Source organism: Phascolarctos cinereus, unplaced genomic scaffold (assembly GCF_003287225.1).
Source record: "Phascolarctos cinereus isolate Bilbo 61053 unplaced genomic scaffold, phaCin_HiC Scaffold_4;HRSCAF=312, whole genome shotgun sequence".
NCBI classification, from domain to species: domain Eukaryota; kingdom Metazoa; phylum Chordata; class Mammalia; order Diprotodontia; family Phascolarctidae; genus Phascolarctos; species Phascolarctos cinereus.
Genome location: NW_027555847.1, coordinates 311884075 through 311909805, shown reverse-complemented (window position 1 = coordinate 311909805; position 25731 = coordinate 311884075). Strand labels below are relative to the sequence as shown.

Here is a 25731-nt window from a genome sequence, read left to right as displayed (position 1 = left end):
TAAGGTAACAGATAACATTTTTAATACCCTGAGGTATGGATATGTAAAAAACAGTTACAAAATTAAAAGACATTCACAGGTTAATATTTACAACTGTAATACAAATTTTTTATCAAGTTAATATTTCTAGTCCTTGATTTTATTATCTAACAGTTTACATTTCAACAGAATATCGACAAATAAACACTAATGATTACTTTGTTAATAATGAAAAAGGAAACTCTTCAGGGCAACTAACACACTTATTATATGTGCTTTTTTTCTCCCGGCAGTAATCTTGAACATACAAGCTTAAGTGATAAACTAACTTTATAAAAAATTCAATTTGACTTGTATTGTGCCTATTCTGTGTAAGAGGCTACTCACTGGTGGCCAAGTGCACGGGAAAGGAAGGGTCACGCTGGACTCAAGAGTTGTTGCTCGATAATGGTCAAATAATAATTTTAACACTACAAAAGCTCCCACAATTCATTTTTGTGCCTTTGCTAATAACGTTAAGGTTCTCATGAATGAAGCATTCATTTCACTTGTTCCAAGTTATTTCATTCTGATGTACACACACACATATGTCTGAAAGGAATCAGAAGAATCTTTACTACTTGGAAGATCTCAGATTAAGGTGAAAATATGGACCTTGGAATATCACAGACTACTTGGAGGTATAGGAAGGGAAGGGTAAAATATTCACACCCAAATCTCTCTTACTATACGATGCCCATGGGGCCACTAGGGATAGAAGTCAGTCTGAATTGTGAAGACCAGGTGCCACCCATTCTTCCTCTTCAATGATTTTTAACATCTATGAAGCACCCACTCTGGGCAAGGCACTGTCCTAGGCAGGGGGAATGCAAAGACAGAGACCCTGCTCATCAGATTGTTATCTAATAGGGTGAAGAGATGGGGAGAAGGTGACATGTACACAGACAAATATAACACAACATGTACACATATAAAGAAAAGGTAGGACATGATAGGGGCAAAAGAGAGGGTCAGAAAAAGTACTCTGGAGTTATCAGAGGAAGGAGAGAACCCTTTGAGCCTGAGAGTAAAAGGCCTGGTGTCCCAAAGTAGCCATGAAACGTGAGGACTCTCAGGACAGGAATGAGGAGGAAGCACATTCCAGGTTTGGGGGAATATCTTGGGGGAAAGTACAGATTTTCAAAATGCCCAGCTGAGTGTGGAGAACAGCTAATCCAGTCTGGCTGCAGTGCATGCAGGGGACTTATGTGAAGTCAGGCTAGAAAGGGACGACCTAGCTACCTGAAGGACAGATGTGAGGGAGCCTCTGCATGGCCCCAGTGACCACAGGGTGGGGGGCCCTTTGTTGGCATCACCCCAGAGAAGGTTAAAGGCTGTTTTTGTCTCCACTCAGTATTTCATATTTTCTTATTCTTGAAAGTTAAGGCCTAGGAGCATAAAATGGGAATTCACAGCATGAGAGCTTTCTGGTGGCTATTTAGGCTTGCTGATTAAGGAACTCTGTAACAAGGATGCCTTGTATTTCTTTCCATTCATGGAAGCAGATGACAACTTTGGTCAGGAAAAGAAATTCATCTTTTTAGGGAATGGAAAACCCAAGGGACAGCAGTGTGACAATGCAAATACTACTAAGAATATCCTAGTGGTTTCCCCTATTAAGAGACATTACTCCTATATCACTTTTCCTGAGGGCACTTTCTAAAGAGAAATAGGCATAATTTCTTCAGAAATGAATTCATTCTAAATAAAGGCACATACTGAATTCAAAATTAGAGGTATCTGAATGAAAACAAACCTTTTAGCACTCATACAAACAGATTAAAATGGCCAAAAGCTAGTTCCCGATAGCAACCAATTTTAGATGTATCACGAAATTGGTAAAGATATGGCAGTAAATAAATATTAAACAAATTTCCATACAAAAATAGTTTTCCGACGAGGTTTAGGAAAAACCTTGTATATTCCAATTCATAACTTTATCATATTCCTGAATTCTTTGTTTTATGTGAGAAAGCTTATTCTTCAGGTATTCACAACGTTCCTTTTTTTCCAAAAATGTAGGATCCTGTAAGAAAGACATCACATATTTCATGATTAAAGAAACCTTCTTTTTGGCTTCTTTGAGACAAGGAAAGACAAAAGCAAATATAATCATACAATGATATGTCTGAAAAAAACACCTTTTAGAATAGACTTCCTAGAAATGCATCCCAATGTCCATCAAAGACTATTTACAATTAATCAATAATTTTTGAGGTACTTCCCTTTTATGAAGAGAGTGCAGTGGAATGCAAAGAATAGTGGATAAAGAATCAGGAGACCTGTAGTATCCAAGTGCAGATTTTGCTATTTACCAGTTTATGAACCTGAACAAGTTATTAACTCCTCTGATTCTTAGTTTCTTCATCAATAAAATAGAGATATGGTTGTAAAGTGAGCTCTCTGTAAACTGTAAAGCACTGGATGCTTACAAGCTATTATTCTACTCATGCATCAGAAACATGATGAAACATAAAAGAGTTGATAAAACTTCTCTCTACTGTACTATGAGATTAAGTAGGGATGGAAGAAGAATGATCTAGAGCACCAGGACCCTCATTCATTTTTTAAAATTTTGGTTCCATATTCTCCTCCTCCTTGTGGTCCTTCCCCCACCCACTGGGAAAGCAAGCAACATGATATCAATTAGAGATAAGAAGTCATGCAAAACATATTTCTATATAAGCCATGCTGTTAAAAAAAATCAAGAAAAAGAAGGAAAGTGAATGACATCATGCTTTAATCTGTACTCAGAGTTCATCTGTTCATCTGTTCTCTCTCTGGAGGTGGACAGCATTTTCCATCATGAGTCCTTTGGAACTGCAGGACTTTCCTTCTCAGAAGAAGGAAGAACGGATAAAAAATTTGGGAAGTGGCCATCAAAACTTTAGTTAGTCAACCAGGATATGCTAGAATTTGGCTAGGAAAGAGAGGTATTAAGAATATACACTACCTGCTTCCCCTAAATAATCTGGTTTTAAATCACATGCAAGTAATTATGCTACCATATAGTTGTTGCCCTGAAAGCCAGGGTACTTGGCTATTCAGCAGCAGTGAAATTAGAGTAGTTAAAATTTAGATATACTTACATTCTTTTTCTTCCTGAATTCTTGAAGAATTTTTGAAATTCTTTCATGTTCCTAAAAATATGATCATAAAATTGGATATAAGAACTTTCTTTTACTCAACTCATAAACTTTCCAAAATAAGGTGGAAATTAGAATTGAAAAATTTTTTTCTACCAAGGTTATAACAAAAGCAATTGCATGACATCACTTCCCCCCAGCCATATAATTATATTAAGTAAAAAATGAAATATAAAACCTTTAGTTTTAAAAGTCTTCTAATTTTCCTGCAAACATTTACTGAGTACTGACTGTGGTCAGGGTAAGTTGTGTCTGAGGATACATGGAAGAGAGATTCCCTGCCTTTGGGAACTGTTTTGTTGTTCTGAAATTTTTCAGTCATGTCTGAGCCTGTGTGTGGAGTTTTCTGGGTAAAGATCCTGGAATGATTTGCCATTTCCTTCTCCAGCTCATTTTCCAGATGAGGAAACTGAATCAAACAGAGTTAAGTGACCCGCCCAGGGTCACTCAGCTAGTAGCCAGAGGGCAGATTTTAATTCAGGAAGATATGTCTTCCAGACTCCAGGCTAGGCAATCTATTCACTGCACCACCTAGCTGCCCTTTTGGGAATATATATTATCTAGTAATATGTAACTATCTTTTGCTCTATCATCACATTAAAAATTTTTTTTCCTGTTAGCATTTTACAAGGCAATTTTTTAAAATACAAGGATAATTCATCATCAGTACACTATGTGTTGTGAATTTTTTCCTAAGTAGTGATGAATTTGATATTTCATACATGATCTTTGGTGTAAGATTTTGTTAAGATGGCTAATTGGTGGAGGTGGTGGTAGTGGTGGGGGAATAGGGTGGTTAATGAAGAGATTAGAGGCACTGTCCATGGCTAAATCCCTTGACAAAACTTTTCTCCAATTAAATATTTCCTCTAGAGAAAGGCAGAGAGTTAGTGTAAAATCTGATCTGACAAAGTAAGCTGATTTGGAGGGGATTTTCTTAATTTTAGATGATGTCTAACTAGAACCACTTTTTTAGAATGATGTTTATTAATATTAACAGATGGGGGAAAAATGGGAAATTATCCAAGTCTATTATAAAATAAAAACAAAGCAACTTCTTGCAAAGCGGCCTTTTCCTCAGAGATGATTTTCAGTTTGGCCCCTCCTCTGAGGAATCTTCAGTAACTGACTACCTTTAGGACAGATTATATACACCTCTGCCTGGCATTTAAAGCCCGTGACAATAAACTGATAAACTTCAACCTGCCTTTTGAGGCTGATTATACATTACTCCCTCTCATGCTCTCCAAACTTGCCTTCTTGCTATATGCTATAGATGGTTTTCTATCTCTGGGCCTTTTAGCAGGCTGTCCCCCATCCCTGGAATGCTTCCCCTCTTCATCTCTGCCTTTTAGAAACCTCAGCTCCAGAAACACATCCTTCAAGATCTTTCCTGATTCTCCCAGTCATTTATGACATTCTGCTTCCCCCCGCATTATTGTGTATTTATTTTGCATATATTCTGTGTTTACTGATCCGTAAATATGCTATATCTCATAAGCTCGGGCACTGGTACTATCTTAATTTTGAATGACTGATATAAAGCCATGGAAATACACCATGTTGTAGTTTCTTGAAACAGTCATTTCCCTGTGAAAGAGTCTCACCTATGTTCAAAAACCTTTTCCCTCATGGTAGAAGTTACTGGAGCTTCCATGTCCTTGGCATAGCCTTCAAGGCCCCAGGACCCACACAGTCTTATGATACATCAATATAGGACTTTTGCGGGGCTGAGATGGATAATCACAGTGCTGCACTGGTACACATGAAATGTTAAAGAGCTGAAAAGAAGGCTCCCATGGAGTAGTTATGGGAGAATATGCCCAAGAAGTGCAGCTAGGTGATGCCATACTGCATAGGGCACTGGGGTGGGAACCAGGAAAAGTCATCTTCCTGAGTTCAAATCTGGCCAAAGACACTTCCTAGTTGTGTGATCCTGGGCAAGTCACTTATCCCTGTTTGCCTCAGTTTCTTCATCTGTAAAATAGGCACACATTAGAGAAGGAAATGACTCCAGTATCTTTGCCAAGAAAATCCCAAATGGGGTCATGAAGAGTCAGATATGACTGAAACGACTGAGTGACACCACCCAAGAAGGTAGGGGTAAACTGTGTTCTATACCAGCTTAGCCAACATCCATGTGGATGAGATTAAGGACTCACTGAAATACTAATCAGTTAAAATAGTCAATGCCTAGCTGGGAGTAGAAGAGAGTAACCAGCCCCTGCTGTACAACCCATTTATTACTGATATTCTTTTTTCCCTTTAAAAAAATTATAAACTTAAGAACAACAAATGTGAACATTTCTATAAGCAAATAAGAATAAGAAATAGCACTGTAGGTGAAACTTGCCTTTCTGTTTTATAATTTACTTTTTTCTTTTGGTGAGGCAATTGGGGTTAAGTGACTTGCCCAGGTTCACATCTAGTGTCAAGTGTCTGAAGGTGGATTTAAACTCAGATCCTCCTGACTCCAGGGGTGGTGCTTTATCCACTGTGCATACTTTACTTTTCAAAAAAAGGATATATTGAGGGGCAGCTAGGTGGCGCAGTGGATAGAACACTGGCCCTGGATTCAGGAGGACCTGAGTTCAAATCCGGCCTCAGACACATAATAACACTTACTAGCTGTGTGACCTTAGGCAAGTCACTTAACCCCATTGCCTAACCAAAAAAAAAAAAAAGGATATACTGGGCTTAACAAAATAACAAAACTGCCTTTCTTGTCTATGTCCCCTTATCAACTTCCTTTTGCTCGTCATATATTTTTTGAAAAAATATTCATTGACTTTTCCTCTTTTTTCTTCTCTATTTTCAATCACTACTCACTAATTCCACACCCAACTCTCACTGAAGCTCTTTCTTATATCGTCACTTCTTTTTTTTTAATTCTTTTTCCTTTTTTTTTTCTTTGGCTAGGCAATGGGGTTAAGTGACCTGCCCAGGGTCACACAGCTAATAAGTGTTATGTGTCTGAGGCCGCATTTGAACTCAGGTCCTCCTGACTCCAGGGCCGGTGCTCTATCCACTGCGCCACCTAGCTGCCCCGGCTCTTTCTTATATCAATGATACTATTTAATCTGCTACTATTTAACCATGATTAGCTTTGCGGACTTCTTGGACTGTTTTCAATTTCTCTGTCTGGGTCCATGATGGATTCTTGCTGCTCTATCAGTGGATTTCCTGAACTTGATCCTGACTTACATTCCTAACACAGGATCCCCCTCCTCATCCCCCCCCTCCTTCTGCTTAACTAGGCTCTAATCCTGTCTGAGTTTCTCTTACTGCCACCTAAACAAGAATTTTCTAATCTCTGCACAGAACTGGTTTAGGAAAATCCCCTTCACAACTGGCCTGCACATACAATTAAAGTCCAAGAGCATTGTAAAGGCTGCCCAGCAGGGCTGCCCTTAAGACCCTCCATCCCCCACCGTGGAATGCACTCCCTCCTCCTCCCCTCTCCTGCTCGGGATCCCTAATGTGCCTGAAGGCTTAGTTCAAACACTACCTCCAGCACGTCCTTTTCTTATCTTCCTCTTGGCTCAAGCCTCCCCCTAATGCCTGCCATCATATACTTCTAACTCCTCCAAGGCAGAGGTTGTTTGCTTTTTGTCTTTGTACCGCTCCCCCTCCCCCACCCCACCGTAGCACAGCACCTGGCACAAAGGAAGCACCTAATAAATGCTTGTTGATGGACTGATGAGATTATTCCCTATTCTCTATACTGTCCTCCCTTAGCACCTCTTTTCAGGGAATCTCCTGTGACCGACCAGATGATCTCACCCACTGCCCACCCAATTCCAATCAACTACAATCCTTTTTTTTTTTTTTTGCTTTTTGGTGAGGAAATCGGGGTTAAGTGACTTGTCCAGGGTCACACAGCTAGTAAGTATCAAGTGTCTGAGGGCAGATTTGAACTCAGGTCCTCCTAACTCCAAGGCCAGAGGTCTATCGACTGTGCCACACAGCTGCCCCCTACAATCTTACCTATCGTTTAAGATATAGCCTGTATGTGGTACCATAAGATTTCTTTAAGCCTTTTTGCTTCTCATCCACAACTGAATGTGATTTCTTTTATCTCTGAACTCTCACATTACTTCTTATGCACTTGTTATATTCTTTTCTTAAAGCAGTTACATGGGTACAAGTTTTGTCTCTCACTAATGGACCATAAGCCATTTGAAGGTAAGGATCTTTGTATCTACTGTACCCAGCAGTGACTTACACAAAGCAGGTTTTATGTTGTTTGAATGCTTGAATATTTTTGCAGTTTAATTAAATGGAAAAATGAGTGTGAATTAAGCTGGATAACTGATGAAAAAAATTATAACAGGTTTGGCTCTGAGGTTAATCTTGCCACATAACCTTACAATGTAGTTTGAAAACAGATCATCACCACTCACCTTGTCAAATGATTTTCTTTTGGTTAGGCAGTGGGGTTAAGTGACTTGCCCAGAATCACACAGCTAGTAAGTGTTATGTGTCTGAGGCCGCATTTGAACTCAGGTTCTCCTGAATACAGGGCCGGTGTTGTATCCACTGTGCCATCTAGCTGCACCTCAAATGATTTTCTTAAACTCAGAGGACAGAACTAGAAATGGAATGTTCTAAAAGTGTGATTTGTATTTCTACCTATAATAATCTATTTCTTTCTTCAGATGTCCACAGGCACTTCTTACCTGTCTGTTTTCTGAATGATGGGGCAATTTGCTCATCACTGCATCCAACTCATCAAATTTTCTGAGGACTGCTTGGACTTCAGCAGACAGTTCTTTATATTCCGAAAACTGGTCTTGGAACACAGCTTTATAGCGTTCTCGTTCATCATCTGACTGAATCACAGGGTACTTTCTAAAGGGAAAAAAACCCCACAAATCTGTAAATCTATACCCAGACAAGTAAAAATGGTAGCTTCAGCCTGCTCTTTAACAATTGCTATTTATGTACCTTAAACTCAAGGAAAGAGCTAACAAATCAATATCTAAATCAGTAAAGAAATGGTGGGGAAGAAAATGAAAACCACAGAATGGAAATTTATCACAATTCTAATATGAGGCATTTTATTTTTTTTAATTAATTTAATATTTTATTTACCCCCAATTACATGTAAAAATAATTTTCAATATTAATTTTAAAAACTGAGTTCCAAATTCTCTCCCTCCCTTCCCACCCCCTTCATTGAGAAGGCAAGCAATTTGACATAGGTTATACATGTGTAATTACGCAAAACATATTTCCATATTAGTCAAGTTAGAAAAGAAAACACAGACCAGAATACAAACCCACGAAAAATAAAGAAAGTAAAAAAGTATGCTTCAATCTATATTCAGATTCCATTAGTTCTTTGTCTGGGGATGAAGAACATTTTTAAGATATGTTAAGTCCTTCTAAGTTGGCTTGGGTCATGATATTGCTTAGACTAGCTAAGTAATTCACAGTTGATCATCTCACAAAATTGCTGTTACAGTGTACAGTGTTCTCCTGGTTCTACTCATTTCACTTTGCATCAGTTCACACAAGCCTCTCCAGGTTTTTCTGACAACATCTAGCTCATCATTTCTCATATCACAATAGTATTCCATCACAATCATATACCACAAATTGTTCAGCCATTCCCCAACTGATGGGCATCCCCCCTCAACCTCCAATTCTTTTCCATCAGAAAAGAGCTGCTATAAATATCTGGGCATAGTTCCAAATTGCTCTACATAACGGTTGAATCAGTTCACAGTTCCACCAATGGTGCATTAGTGTCACCATTTTCCCACAATCCCTTCCAACATTTATCATTCTTCTTTTCTGTCTTATTAGTTAATCTGATAGTATCATTTTAATTTGTATTTCTCCAACCAACAGTGATTTAGAGCATTTTTCATATGGCTATAGTTAGCTTTGATCACTTCATCTGAAAACTGACTTCATATTTTTCGATCATTTGTCAATTGGGAAATGGCTCTTATTTTTATAAATTTGACTCATTTCTCTATATACTTGAGAGATGAAGCCTTTATCAGAGAAACTTGCTTCAAAAATTTTTTCACGGTTATAACTGTTAACTGTATTTTCCTCCATCCTATTCCCCTACTTCCTCTCTTTATTCTATTCTATAAGAGACATTTCCAGAAAATGTACTCACGCTACGTAATCTGGCATCACTATAGGCTTAGGAATGTGTCCAGATGGGATGTGTCCACTAAGCAGCTCAGGCTTTATTTTTGTTGCTCTCAACTCTTTGGAATCGTCTTCTGCGTATCTTTGTCTCTCATCACTGCTGGGCATTTCATGCTGAAATTAAGATTATCACAAATTTTTTCTTTAAAGCAAGAGCACTTAAGGTAGAATTCATGCTCTGCAGAAAACTGAAGGAAGAGGAAGGGGCAAAAGAAGAGTTAAGATACCTTATTCACTTAGCAACCAATTATTCATTTTAATCAGAAAACAATCCTGAATATTTAAAATGTAGATTTGTATTAGACTTGGAATTCAGTGAGAGTTCACTGTGTCAGAAACACTCCACTCTCCACAAAGTAACTGTAGATGGTAGAGGTGGATGGATATCTTAAATAATTTTAAAAATTATTATGTATTTAAGATTTCAATCCTGCCTACCTCCAAAAGAATTGGAGGCAGTTTCTATGATTAAACATTAAAAAAACCAGAGAAAGTACATGTTACCAGGCACTGAAGATGAATTTATTTACTATATGTCTGGGCCCAAATATGTTGTTTGCCACCTAAGATCAAATGGGATAACAAAAGAGATGAGACGTGTTGGTTTATATAGCTTTCGTCTTCTGAGTAAAAGAAATGTAACAAATCACTGGATGTTAAATATTTACAAATTATAAGAGAAAACAATGTTGGAACTCAATAGGTCAAAATAATGGCTGTCTTATTATGTTGAAATATAACAAGTACGTAACTCTATGAGGTGATGATATGGTGTCTGCTGATAGGGTCGGGTAGGAGTTGGGGGGTGGAGGAACCCTTCCCCACTCAAGGCAGGCTAATGATGTTGGCTCAGAACTGGAGTTTTGAAGAGCAGAGTGAGTTTTTAAAGTAAAATTGTGCATTCAGAAGAAAGATAAGGATGGCGGAAATGATCCAAAATGACTTTTGTTAGCAGAATCACTTTGCTGTAAAATGATAATAGCTAGGATTTATATAATGCCTTAATATTTGTAAAATGCTTTATATAATCTCTCACAATAATATCTATTTTAGGGGCAGCTAGGTGGTGCAGTGGATAGAGCACTGGTCCCGGAGTCAGGAGAACCTGAGTTCAAATCTGGCCTCAGACACATGATATTCACTAGCTGTGTGACCCTGAGCAAGTCACTTAACCCCATCGCCTCGCAAAAAAAAAAAAAATAATTATTATTATGCACCATAGGGGTCCATGATGCAAAAAAGGCTTAAAAACTCCTGGTCTAGAAGGTATTATAATGTTTTAAATCTATGTTCAGTCTCAGACGCTTAGCTGTGTGACCTTGTGTAAGTCACTTAACCTGTTTGCCTTAATCCACAGAAAAAGGAAATAGCAAACCACTCTTTGCGAAGAGGACTTTATGGGCAGTATGGTCCACAGGGTCATGAAAAATTGGACAAGACTGGGGCAGTTAGGTGGCACAGTTGATAGAGCTCCAGCCTTGGAGTCAGGAGGACCTGAGTTCAAATCCGATCTCAGACAGTTGACACTAGCTCTGTGACCCTGGGCAAGTCACTTAATCCCGACTGCCTTACCAGAAAAAAAAAAAAAAGAAAATAGGGTAGGGAAGAGAGGGAGAATGTCTTCCCCCAGGATCGGATGAGAATCACAGTCATCCTGACTTTCTGTAGTATCTTCTACTCTTCCATTTTTTTTTCCAGCACAAGTGGCTAGTTCAAGTTTACTTCTCATTCTTAATACAGTGTGAAGAAATTTTTAGTTATAAGCTAGACTTGAGATAAATTATACTTATAAGCTTGCAGTGATTTACTTATCTTGACACAGATTTTTGTTGTTAAGTCATCCAGTCTTGCCCAATTCTTTTTTTTTTTTTTAAATTTTAATTTTGGAGGCAATGGGATTAAATAACTTGCCCAGGGTCACACAGCTAGCTAGTAAATGTCTGAGGCCAGATTTGAATTCAAGTCCTCCTGATTCCAGGGCTGGTGCTCTATCCACTGCGTCACCTGGCTGCCCCTACCCTATACTCTTTTAGTGATAAAAGTGTAAGATTTAGTTTCAATTTTTTTTCTCCCTCCCTCCCCTCCCCACTCCTCAAGAAAGCAAGGAATTTGATATAGACTATGCATATACAATCATTTCACGTTGTGAAAGAAGAAAAAGTGTAAAGTTCATTGGAACCCAGTGGTGAGGGGGAGGATGAGCAGTGAACAAGTTCTCATTGGGTCAGGATTGTGTGTTGCTGATCCAGCTGGTCAGTCAGCAGGCATTTATTAAGCACCTATTAGTTGCCAGGCACAGTGCTAAGGGCTAAGAATAATTAAAAATAAGGCAAAAACGTGTCTGTATTCTGTAGGAGCTCACATTTTAATGGAAGAGACCACATGCAAATACTTATGCACACACAAGATCAAATGTAAATGGAAAGTAATCTCAGATTATTAGCACTCAGGAAGACTCAAGAATCTCCAGTTTGAGGTGCGGATGTGAGGCTAGACCTCCAGAGAGAATAGTGATGGATATTCAAATCTGAGATTCATCTGCCTAAAGATGACAACTGAATCCATGGGATGATCTGGTAAGGTCACTGAACGACACAGTGTAGAACAGGGGTTCTTAACCTTGGTTGTATCATAGACCCCTTAGACAGTCTGGCGAAGCCTATGGATCCCTTCTCAGAATGTTTTTAAATGCACAAAATTTTTAAAAAGCATTAAAAAGGGAGTTGATTATATTGAAACACAGTTACCAAAAAGCAATATCGCTCTACCCATGTTATGAACCCCGGTGTGTGAGAGAGAAAAGGGACCTGGACAGAGCCTTAGAAGAAACCCATAGAAAGAAGGCATGATCTGATGACGATCCAAGCAAAGGAGAATGAAAGGGAGACAGGCAGTGACAGGTAGGAGGAAAGCCAGGAACCAACACAGTAATATGATTAATACCTAGACAGGGGAGACCATCCAAGAGAAGAGGGCGACTAACAATCGCAAACGGGGTAGAGAGGCCAAGGATGAAGACTGTGAAAAGACCAGTGAAGTTGGGAATTACTTGGTAATTTTAGAGAGACTAGTTTCATGTGAATGATCAAGTCTGAATCCAGACCACAGAGAGTTTAGAAGGAAGTAAGAGGAAAAGAAGCAAAGGCAGCTAGGGTATATGACTTACCCAAGAAGTTTATCGGATTATTGGAGAAGGGGAAGAGAGGGTAAGGATATGTGCTAGCAGGGATGGTGGGGTTAAGTGAAGATTCAAGCAGGATCCACATGCTTAAGATATATTTGTTAAAGACAGAGTTGACAGTCTGTTCTGAACATCTAATAACCTAATTTGTATTTGTCTGGTCAGAAGGCTACCCTTCTTCCAAGTAAAGGTGGACTAGGGTACCCGTCTACCTTTTTCTCAAGAAAGGAATTTTGACTAGGAATATTATAACCAAATTCCACAGTTCCCAGGTCAAGGAGAAAATATTGTAAGCAGCCAGAAAGAAACAATTCAAGTATTGTGGAAACACAATCAGGATAACACAAGATTTAGCAGCTTCTACATTAAGGGATCAGAGAGTTTGGAATATGATATTATGAAGGTCAAAGGAGCTAAGATTAAAACCAAGAATCACTTACAAAATTGATATTCAGTGAAATAGTGGACTTCCAAGCATTCTTGATGAAAAGACCAGAGCTGAAAAGAAAATTTGACTCAAGAGAAGCATGCAATGGTAAACAGGAAAGAAAAATGATAAGGGACTTATTAAAGTTGAACTGTTCACATTACAAAAAAAAAAAGAAGAAAGGAATTTTGATTCTGCTTAAGCACACAGATAAGTACTCCAGAGTTCTAGACCACAGAGCACAGAGTTTAGCCCATAAAATTTTATGAGTAGGTTCATCTGCCTTGAGCATAAAAGAACTCTAGAATAGTCTCAATAGAAAGTCTTGATTTTATGTAAAATTTAAGCAGCTCAAAGAGTTGGACTGTTGATTGGTGTTACATATTTCTACTACTAATACTAACCAAGACAAGCCACATTTATAATACTTTTATCATGTTCTTCTCATCTGAGGTTAATGAAGATCTGATGGAAACCATCTAGAACAACTGCTATTACTCTTCTAGGCCTAATGTTCTATAGAATATTAATTGTTACTATTTTAGAGTCTTAAAATTTACAAAGAACTTTCCTCACAGCAACTCAAATATTCTTATCCCCATTTTATAGATGAGGAAACCAAGGCTGAGCACAGTTAAGTGACTTGCTTATGATCACAAACCTACCCAGTGGAAACCACTTGAACCCAAGTCTTTAACTCCAAGTCCAGTCACCACTCCACTGTACCATGATGCAGATCACTGGCCAAATACAACAATTCTAATTTTAGTACAGTTGACTATAGACTGCACTGACAATAATTACCCAGTACTTGACGTTATTTCTTTTTTTTAAAAAAATCTTATTTATCAATGCCTCTTATTTTTACATCATAATGATTTCTAAGAGAAAAAAAAAACAATTCTTGAATTCTTGATTCCAGATTGAACCATCTCTTGCGCAAAAGAGAAACAATTAAGCACAGCTAATGCTGTGACCATGTTTAATTATGGGCACCACTTTCTGTCCTAGAAGCCTCCATGCCTGAAGGCTATGAGAGAAGTAGGATTCATTATCTGTTCCCCATGACCTTCTTCTTCTTCTTTTTTTTTTTTAAGGCAACTGGGGTTAAGTGACTTGCCCAGGTCACACAGCTAGTGCGAAGTGTTCGGTCTGAGGCTGGATTTGAACTCAGGTCCTCCTGACTTCAGGGCTGGTGCTCTGTCCACTGTGCTACCTAGCTGCCCTCCCACCTTTTTTCTGGTCATTTTAAGGATGACATTTTTCATCTCACTTAATTCCCATATATTAAGCACCCCACTCCTACTCCTTTCCAGCACAGAAGGTGCAGAGAATAAATGGTATCAGAAAACTTTAGGGCAATCTTTCTTCCTACTTAAATGATTGTTATTTCATGGTTTCTTTCTTAAACCTTGGCAGCTAGGTGGTGCAGTGGATAGAGCAATAGACCTAAAGTATGTCCTGAGCAAGTCACTTATTGTCTGCCTCAGTTTCCTTATCTGTAAAATGGGGATAATACCATTTACCCTCCAGGGTTGTGAAAACAGAATTATAATATTTGTAAAGTACTTTGCAAACCTTAAAGTGCTATCTAAAACACCAGCTACTTAGTATTATTATAATCAACAACAGTAAACACCTAAAAATGTAAAGACTTATTTCTTAGGTGATAAAACTGAGATATGTCAGAAAGTTTCTTGATCAACATAGTTAATTCTCATATCCTCTCTATTTAAGGTTGGCTCTTTAAAAATTTTCTGCCATACTCTTTTCCAGTTTTCCCCACAGTTTCTGTCAAATAGTGAGTTCCTATCCCCAGAAACTAGGGTCTTTGGGTTTATCACATAGTAGATTACTTATAGTCATTGACTACCGTATCTTGCATACCTACCTATTCTACTGATCCACAACTCTATTTCTTAGCCATTACCAAGTAGTTTTGAGGATTGTTGCTTTATAAAATTTTTTAAAATATATTTTTAAAAATGTCATGTCTTTAGTCACTTCAAACCCTCCCCCCCAAATCTTCCTTTGTCATGAAAACAATTAAAAAATAAAACTTGATACAAGGACATTAGCTGATAATACATATCACATTCTCTTTGAGTTGCTCCCTAATTCTCTGCAGTGAGGTATGAACTTGACAAATTTTGACAGGGGAAGCAGGCACTCATCAGGAGCATCTAACAAGGATAAGGACAAGGACAAGGACACACACATACACTCTCTCTCACTCACTCTCCCTCTCCCTCCCCCCCCCCTTTAGGGAAAGTTCTTTCAGGTGAGTCTGGACTTAGAGATGGAAGGACCTTAAAGGTCATCTTGCTCATTTCATAGATGAGGACACTAAGGTTTATCAAGGTTAAATGACTTGCCCACAGTCACACAGGTGGTAAGTAGCACAGCTGGATTCCAACCTGGATCCTAAGACTCCAATTCCACCATTCCAAGCTGCCTTGAACAGGTGTGTCAACCTGTCCATCTGACTTCTTGATTTGATTTTTTTTTTAATTAAAGTTTTTTTAAAAGTAGTTTTAAGTATCTTAAAGACTCAGGATATTTTGTGCAGATTATTTTCTTTGACTTTATTTGCTTGTGTTGTCTCCCAAATGACTACAAATACATATGTTCCACTTTTCAAGTGCTCCTCTCATCTGATATTAATTAGGAAAAGTCAAGTGCAAAATGGGTCCCGAGTCTAGACATATATCAGCAAGTTAAAATGGCTTCAAGACCTCTATAAGTAAGTGCTATTTATGAACTCCAGACTTTGAGTTATGATGGCTTAGAACACACACCAAAGAAAACGGCCAGGATCCGAAACACAGACGGGAGGTTTAATACTGTGTTTCTTTACTTTAGCAATTCCCTCTATAATACAGTCTTGTCAGCAAATACCAGAAGTGAAATACCGGAGGGGCCACATTCTGAGCGGAGACAAGTTGCTAAAAGCAAAGCACTTAAATAAATAAATTCGTGTCTTGCCTTGCTGGCTTTTTTCCTTTTAGAAAGCAGAGGAAGCAACAAGAATGGCTATTCTGGATTTTATTCTAAGAAGGAAGAGCTCAGAAATGTACAAGTGAAAGAAACTTCTGGAAACACTGATTATATAAAATAAAATGCTAGCATTTATTAAGCCAAATACTGCGCCAAGCATTTTACATACATCATCTCGTTTCATCCTTATAACTACTCTGGGAAGCAGGTACTATTATTATTCTCATTTTACAGCTGAGGCTGGGAGAGGTTAAGTGACTTCCCGACAGTAGTCTTGCTGACTCCAGGCTCCGCACTCTATACACCTTGGAATTTATAAGAGTGAAAGAAGGGAAGTGTCTAGTCAGTGAGGTACCCTAGATTTCAGAAAAGCAGAATTTGAGGAGTTCACAGAAAAGATAGGTAAGATAGATCTTGTAGTCAGAGGTGCTCAAAGGGATGACTCCAGCGGGATACAGGAGGTTCTAACACACAAAATTCAGATGGGATCTGACATGGTCCTGAAGTGGAAAAAGAGGGGCACCTATCTAAGGAAATCATGGTAGCTCCAAGGGGACCAATCTAGGGAGATCAAATTTTGACAGGAGATGTAGGAAAGACAGAAGGAGGGGCATGCATCCAAAGACAAATACAAGATGTTGTCATGGACTGGGGAGAATAATGTTAGGAAAGCTAAAGCTAAGAAGGAACTGAGGTTTACAAAATGTCCCAAGAGTACCAACAACAACAAAGAGGGGTAAGGGGGGGAGAGCACTTTAAAAAAAAAAAAGGAGCACCAAAAACAAGGAAGGGATGAGTTTTCCTGCATGAGGATAGACAGTATAATGATGACAGAAAAGATAAGTAAATTTTCTGTTTCATTTTCCTTGATGGAAAAAAAGAGAACTTCACACTGAATAGGAAATGGTAGGAAAAGTATGGTTTTAAGGGAATGGAAGCCCAAGGCAGGTGACAAATGTAAGAAAGTACTTTTCTCTGGCTCAGATCCATGATGTTGTTGATGTTGGGTGAGGAAAAAACCAATACAGATCAGCAACTGTTCTGCAAATTATAGTCTTTGAGAAGAGAAGGGTTTTCTTTTTTTTAACCTGAAATCCATAAATTTGTCTTAGTATATATTTTGATACCTGTTTCAATAAGATTGTTTTCCTTTATCATCCTATGTATTTTACCCACTTGAAAGCATTGTCCTGAGAAGGGATCCACAGACTGTCTCCAAGAGCCTGCCAAAGGGGTCCACAACAAACAAAAGGTGATGAAGGAAGAACCCTTATCTTAGAAACTATACTGGGGCACCAAGAGATGAAGTGATTGCTCTGGGTCATACCTCCAGCATGAGTCAGAGGTGGGGCTTGAAAGCAGGTCTTCCTGACACACAGGTCAGGTCTCCATTCAGTGTTTCCTCTCTAAAAGAGTAACTAAAATTCTTTAAATGAGTTTAAGTTTCATGAATAATGGGTATTATACTGCTTGCCTTCTCAATGAATGGGGGGAGAGAGAATTTAGAACTCAAATGTTTAAAAAATATTTTTTAATTTTAAAAAATTTCAAAAGTGAGTTTAAATTTTTAGACCTAAATGAATCCCCTGGCTACTACAAGAACTCGCAAGAAGAAAGCAGGAAACAAGCATTTATCAAAGAAAGAAGGAAAGAGACATTTATTATATGCCAGGTACTGTCCTAAGCACTTAAAAAATATTATTTCATTTGCTGTAGAAGAGGTGATTACAGAAACACCATCAGTTATCTTTGAGGAATTATGAATAGGAGAGGTGTTACAAAACTAGAGATGGCCCATGGGTCCAGTTTTAAGAATGGGGAAAAAGTGGATTTTGGAATCTAATGTTGATTCCTGGAAAAACTACAGATTATTAAAGAGATGGTTTGAAAACTCATAGAAGAGGATGTAGAGATCAACAGAAACCAGGAAGGGCTCATGAAAAACAAAGTCTCCAGATTGTGATTTGGGGGGGGGGGGGGAGAATGCCTTAGTCATGGCAATTTCAACAAGACTTCTGTTGAACTTGAAGTCAAATGTTACTAATGTAGCCACTTTAATGACAGCAAAATTCTCTTAAACACAAAAATATAGGTAACACTTTTCTCACCTTTTAGTTCCCTTAGGCCTAAAATGATTCACTTTTTCAAGCATAATGAGCTGAAGTTAATTCATTTTTGCATTTAAAAAAAAGGTTGAGAATCTGTTATTGAAAGGATTGAGAATATAGAAGACTTTAGTAGTATCATGCAGGAGATAAGATCAGTTTTTAAAAAGGAGCATATTGTATAGCTTCCTCTACTTTCAACATAAGGTATGAAATAAAAGTTATTAACTATTCTCACCGTTGTTCTTTTTGATGCAAGACAGGGCTCGCTTATCTGAAAGGAAAAGAGCAAAAATAATTTTCTAAAATAATGTGAAGACATTCTCTAAAATATTTATTCAGGGCTTAACTTCCAATTACTTAAGAGATCAATTATCTAGTTGAGTGGTGTCAAATTCAAATAGAAATGGATCTGCATACTGCACACTGACTTAAAGAAAAAACACAGGGAAAGCTAGGTGGTGCAGTGGATACAGCACTGGCCCTGAAGCCAGGAGGACCTGAGTTCAAATCAGGCCTCACACCAAACACTTGACAACTTACTAGCCAGTGTGACCCTGGGCAAGTAACTTAACCCCAACTGCCTCACCAAAAAAAAAAATAACAAAACCCACAAATTAACATTATCTATGATGAACTGTATTTTTATTTATTTTGTTAATTATTTCCCAATCACATTTTAATTTGGTTGCCTACGGACTGGGAGGGGTGAGAGTAGGGGGCCTTCAATTTGACACTTCTGATCTAGTTTATGGATTCTCTTACTATAAATTTTAAAAGGTATTTATTATATGCTAAGTCCCAGGGACAAAAATACAAAAGCAAAGATAGTCTTGTCCACAAAGAGCTAGCCTTCTAATGGGAAGAAACTCAAACAGGGGAATGGAACCTAGGCTCTTTGTCCTGGAAAGTTAACAGATATAGGGCCATGGGGAAGCAGACTGATACACTCCATTCAGGAACAAGAACTGAGTGGATCTAATCATGGTTTCATAACTGGAAAAACAGCAGTGATCAGTAGCAGTAAGGATGTGGAGGAGATGGTCTCAGCCAAATGAATGAAGTAAAAAGTATGATGGCTGGATTTTTTCTAAAATAATGGTGAGGGAGAGGCAGTTACCCATGAGGATAGCATGGATCCAGGGCAGAAGTTTCTGTTAGACTGGAAATTCCTTGAGTATAGAGTCTATGTCCTGAGAGAAAATTTGGAACTCAAAATTTCTGGAAAATGAATGCTAAAAATTGTCTTTACATATAACTAGGGAAAAATAAAATATTAAAAAAAACCCAAACCTAAAAATGCATCTTTACGTGTTTCCTTAGCTCCTAAGTGCATTTATTAAAATGTCTGCTGGAAATCTGAATAAATAAACTAAGTACCTTTTTTACCTTTTGGCATTTCATAACTGCTGAGGAGAAAGCTTGTAGGGGCAGTAAGGAGATGTTCCCACTATATTGTTTGTCCTCTGAATCACTGTGTCTGTCTGATATTTAAAGTGAAAATGACAGTCAAATGATACTTAGCTGGGATTGCTAACCAAATGGACTATACGCCCTCTTAGGTTCTTTCCAGCTATGAATCTGTGATCCTATGGTCTTCTTTTTGATTTGTAAAAATCAAATTCTTAGGACACTGATACCCAATGTCTATCCTCAGATTTAATAATTAAGAGGTTATCTAAATTGAACATGGAGTCAGCAGAAAAAAAAAAGGCTTCAGGTCATTTCTTATACACACAAATATCAGAGCTTGGCTAATTTTAAGGCCGCTTAATACAGTGGAACTCGCTCTTCACCAACAGTCTGGAAACATGGATTACACTTATGGTTCTACTACCAACAACCTGTGTGACCTTGGGCAAGTCCCTTCTCTTTGTGTGTCCGTTTCCTTATTTATAAAATGAAGAGTTAGGTTAGAATTTATCTTTCGGCTCTATGAGTCAATATAAAGAATAAAGGTAACAGCACTCTTTCTGGGGAAAGCACAAAGTGAGGTCAAGCTCTGCCAGGAACTAGGAGCCTAAGCCCTGAATTGTGTACCAATAACTTCAGCAGAACACCTGGAAAAGAAAATGTATTTTGAGGTTCCTCATGTTATATATATATATCTTCAAATTATTCAAATTTTTTTAGATCAAGTTGCAAATCAACATAGGATGTCTATGCTAGTATGTGTTAATGACAACATCACAGGCATCCATTTTCACTTATCAAGAGTAGTGTAGCTCTAGCCATACTATATGGCGTGCAGTTTTATAAAGTTGTCTGGTATCTTAGTGTGGTAAAAAGAGAATCCATGGTTTGATAGCTGATTGAAATGAAGATAAATACTGACCCTTTCACTGGCACAGGAAATTCCACTAAACACACTTCCTTAGAGTAAGAAAGAAAAACACCAACTTGTTTCAGTATAAAATGGAGTATAAAAGTATCCTTAATATTTTTTTCTGTGGTTCATTTAAAGTAATTTCAACAAGGTTTTCAAAAAAAGGGCTTCCAGAATGCCCTAGCAGATATTTTCTTAATGTACTGATATATGAAAGCAGATAGGTGAGTAATTAAAAAAACCCCCAACACATTTCTAAGAAATTTTAGATGCAGCAGCCCCAGTATTATTTCAGTAAATATACCATTTCATGGAATCTCAGTTATCCCATAACTTAGCAAACTACAGGTAACTAATAGCATGTCTATCTATGTGCTTTAATGTAACTCAATGAACAAAAAAAGGACTTCTTAATATTAGTTATCAGTATTCTCTTAAGAATTTGATTTTAATAATTCAAAAACAAGACCACAGGGTTCACAGATTTAAACCTGGAAGGAACCTCAAAGGTCTTACAATCCATTTAGTCAGCAACCTCAAATTCACTTCAAATATTGACAAACATAATGACTTAGAAGACAAACAATACATTACGAACTGCAGCCCACTTTCACAGTGGTGTAATGGTCAAATATGAGCATGGAATAAAAGGAATGCCATGACATATCAGTAGCACAGGGCAAGGATTTCTACACTCTAGAACACAAAAATGGTTTTCTCTACATTAACAGATTTATTCCTCCTGCCCTGTAGGACAATAAGGAACTAAGAAGGAGCTATCTTGGCATAGGAATATTTATTGATAACTGAAACACAAAAGGCAATAGATAAACAAACAAAGGACCATCAGATAACAGCTTTACTACTTACCCTCTGCTGTTCCATATACTCTCTGTGCCTCCTTGCTGCCTCATGCCTCCATAACTTTAGGCAAACTATAGCACTAATGAGATAAACAATCATTGTGACGAACAAAAATATCATTGCCGCTATCTGGCCTCCTTCTACTCGGCAAAATGATGCATTTATTGGTGTATTAATAAAGGGTAATAGCAGAGTCCACCCCGGTTGGTATCATTGACATAGACTATGGCCGCAGACATATACAAAACGAAGAGGGCGACGTTAATTCCAAACTCAGTTAAAGGCCACCAACTAGAGTCCAAAAGGATGGTCCGATAATACATGGACATGCCAAGAACCAGTACAATGACGGTTGTAATCCAAGCCAGCCCAGCAACCACAAGTATAAAAGGGGTTTTGGGGCCACTGTAGTAGTAGCCTCCATACATGCTGCCGCTGCCCATTCCATATGGCTGTGAATATCCAAACAGGTTATACCATTCATTGTCTTTATGTATATAGGCTGTGACACAGGCAAAGACACCTGCCCCTAAAAGCAGCTCCACAACACCAAGGATTCTCAGTAGTCCTGCCCAGGACTTCATGTAGGAGTATCTCTGGTTGTACTCTTCCACCTTCTCGCTGTAAGTCAGGGCTGTCTGCGTGTGTCGTCCCAGGGATCCATAAGAATCCTGGGGGAGAAATGCTTCAGTTTCCTTCCGTGAACTGTAAGTTCCACCAGACTCTCTGCGTGGATCTTTGGGGTCACTGGAGTAATTTGATCTTCCTGGTGAGGCTGGTGGAGAACACTCAACACCATCAGAAATGTACCTGATGTCAGACCCAGGCCGGTCCCATTCTGGGTCATTCCTTTTCCCTTTGAAGAAGTTCTTCCAAGAGTCTGGAACGAACCTCCTTACAGGTTTGATATCTGGAGCTAGAACTGGTTCTTCTGGGTCATTTGAATTAAAGTCCGGGCCAAATGGTGGCTGCAAGGGGAGAGGTGGAGGCGGCAAAGGATCTGCGCTCACAGCTAATTCACTGTCTCTAAGACTCTCAAGTGTTCTCATTGTACCAGAGTGATAGGAGGAGTCATCACAAACACTGCCTGGATTCCTAGAGCTTCTCTCAGGCACCACACCATTTGATGACATTTGTGATTCTTACTCCTATTTCAGAAAATTAAAGTTATATATTACGCACAGTTATATTCTCCTTCAGATTATCCCTTCCTCTTATACAAGCAGTACCCAAAGTTCTCTTTCTGTTCATACTGTAAGGATCAAAAATTGAAATGTCTCATCATCAGAACTGAATGTTGGGCAATTCTATCACACACAGATAGTCTGAGATGAAAATTTAATCCCCAGATTTTAAAACTAGTTATAAATAACAAAATATCATTTGAAATATTATTTATTTGCATCTGTGTTATCTGTAAAACAATTTGTTTCTAAAAAATCGATGTAGGCCTTTTTGTAAAAAATGAAAATAACCTCTCTCAGATGAGCCTTAAACATGATTTTAAAAAGAACTCACAGATAAATTCTTGCTCTCAGATGCTGAAGCAAAATACTGAGAGTATGATTATATCAGTAATTTGATGAGTCAGGAAACAATACTCTTCTCAGGTGGCTCACATTTCCTTGCAACCAAATTGGGAGGCTATCCATAGTACGAGGAATCAATTTTGTCTTAATTAGGAAAGCTAATTAAGGGATCTCCCTATCTTGATAAAATCAAAAGGTTCAGAAATTAAAACGTTAATTCAGCGTAACTGTTCAGTATAAAACAGGAATGACAAATATTTGACATGTCACATTTTCAAATCTAAATCCTTGGTGACAAATTACCTCAGAACAAAAAAAAGTAACAACTAAAAAACATAAAAAAAGCACATCAATCAAAATTATACAATTTTAAAAACATAAACCTTTCTCCCTCCCTGTCCTGAAGGTTAGAATAATAGGGCTGTGTTTAACCAAGAAAAGGGAAGCCCACCCCACAAAATGCATTACTTTCATAAGAGCTTCTGGTTAATCTTCAACTTTAGCCCTCTAAGCTTGCATTTCAGGAATCAACTGAAAGAGAATTCACAAAATCAGCATTTAAGTTCTTTTTTTTGCAAGTTGCTATAAAAGTTATACAGTGGATTACTTTTAAGTAAATTTCTAAATTGAAATTAATCACTTGGACCCATGTTCAGGAGGAAATAGTGTGCCATAAGAGACTTGTCCCACTAGTCACTGTGCAATTCACAAAGGTTACATGGAGGCTTGTAGACCTTAACAATTTTAAATTCCCAAGAGAAGACTAAAGTGTCAGTGACTCAATTATTTGCTGTTATGCTTTCCCTAAACCAAACGGGTAACTACTCACTTTCACCTATGCATCTGGCTCTCCAGTAGTAGGCTGTCTTGCCAATAATATCTTACTAGAATTAATATAAAAAGTATCGGAGCAGCAAACATCTTGAAATATCATCTGGTTCAACCCCCTCATCTTACAGAGGGGAAAAAGAGGCCAAGAGATGAGAAGGGGCATGTTTAAATCACTGGGATTTGGAGAAAAGTGGAACAACATGAATTAAATGATTCAGGTGGATATTTTCATTGTAATGCTAGTGGAGATGCTGATTCATTTCTTAAATGTGTGCGTACCCCATTCACTTCCTAAAGGCTCTAAATAAATGAAACACTGATTCCATTCACGATTGGTTCAGGGAGTATTCTGGTGTTCCAGTTGAATAGTTTTTTATTTTGATTCAAGCTTGCAGTTCAAATGTTTTTAAAAACAGGCCCACCATCCAAGAGCAAGTGGCTTGGGGTTTTTGTTTTTGTTCTCCATGTGTTCACATTCTTCTCTGAAAGTGAAATTTGGCTAAGTGTAATAATGGTGGGAGGTGCATTATCATTTACTAATCTTACATGAAAGTGCCTTCTTCCTCCAAAATAACAAGGATAGACCCACAGATTTCAGTTTAAATAAAGCCAGACAGTTTGTTGGTCAATGTGAAATACCTCAGATTTTTCAGTGTTTCCATGTTCAAAGAACTATTTTGTAGTGTCTGGGCTCAAAAGATCACGGTTGTAGAGATAGAAAGGACCTTCCATTGAGGTCATCTAGTCCAATAGTTCTACAACTGTGGTGGAGGTCATCGTGAGACTCTTTCTGGGGGGTCTGTTAGGTCAAAACTATTTTCATAATAATATTAAGTCGTTTTAATTCTTAAAACTGTAAATATGGATAGTGATAATCAACAAAAGCATTTGGGGACGTGTAAAGTGGTCCCAAAACCAAAAAAGTCCCCATCACCTCTTTTTAAGGATGAAGGACTCGAATCCCAGAGAGGTTAAGTGACTTGTCTAAGGTCACACAGCTCAGCAGTGGACAAGCTGGAATTCGCGCCCAGGTTCTATCCCTGCCACTGGGCCTCTTTCCATTACATCATGCCGACTCTATTACAAAATAGCTAACTGACCCTGAAAGCTTAGAAACAGTCGGCTTCCTGGGCAGATGTGTCCTGATACCAAATCTCATTTCTGCCGAACCCTCGGTCCAGCTTCCTCGTGCCCGGAGGTCTGGGGGCAACCCTGGGATTGTCGTTAACCTGTACTTGAAAGCAACTTTTAACTACGACGGGCTGGCTTTCCCACGCGGGAAGCAGCGCAGCCCCGGCCCGACCCTGCCCAGCTGGAGCGGGCTCGGGGACAAACGCGGGGGTCCTGCCCGGCCCACTCCAAGACGGGCGCGTTCCGGGTCCTGCCCGGCCCGCTCCAGGTCCTCCACTCTGGGTCCTGCCCGGCCCCCAAGCCCGCCCTCGCCTCCGGGGCGGCTCGCTCCTTTCCTTGGGGACTCGCGGAAAGTCGCCAACAGCCCCTTTCTCTCCCAGTCCCGCTCCGAACCCCCGCCCTCGCCATGCGCGGGCTCCCTCACTTACCGGACAGGCGGCTCCGGGACCAGCGGGCTGCGGCGGCGACGGCGGCAGGGGACAGAAAGCGCCAGTCCCAGTCCGGGTGCCAGGCCTGCCCAGCTCACACCTGGCTGCCCCGCCCCCTCCCGGGGGCCACGTGACTCACTAGTTTCACCGCGGACTCACCTGCGCCGGGCAGCAGAAACTGAGCGAGGTTCCCGGGGCGGGGTGGGGCGGCCGACGTCCTTCGCTGCCGGGCCGGAAGTGCCCTGGCACAGGTGGGGGGAGGGGGGCTCGCTCACTCCATTCCGGCCGGGGGTGAGGGCCCGCCCAGTAGGTTGACTCCCCCCCCACCCCCGAAACCGCCCAGGGACGGGCACAGAGCAGGGCGTTTGGTTCGGCTCCTTTCCCCCACATTTGTTTACAGCTTTTCAAAACTGGGAAAAGTTCACGTTGCCTTAACGAAATACGTGAGAAGTCAGTGCCAGCGAAATCGTAAATATTGATGAAATAAAAAGCATTTAATGTTTTTGTTTAAAAATATTTGATACATTTAAGTAGATATTTGCATAATTTATCGAAAAATCATAACATAGGCTTTCAT

The 25731-nt window shown here is 39.1% G+C and overlaps 1 protein-coding gene across 1 annotated transcript; it reads right to left on the bottom strand.

Annotated features, from left to right (window-relative positions):
* On the bottom strand, positions 1-25391 carry MARVELD2 (MARVEL domain containing 2). Its single transcript, XM_021007472.1, is given in 9 exon segments — positions 1-2044; positions 3108-3158; positions 7844-8015; positions 9301-9449; positions 18284-18319; positions 21242-21411; positions 21414-22383; positions 23233-23295; positions 25155-25391. Coding segments are annotated over 7 exon segments (1656 nt in total). The 5' UTR covers positions 22369-22383; positions 23233-23295; positions 25155-25391; the 3' UTR covers positions 1-1921.
* Positions 25392-25731: the final 340 nt, after the last annotated feature.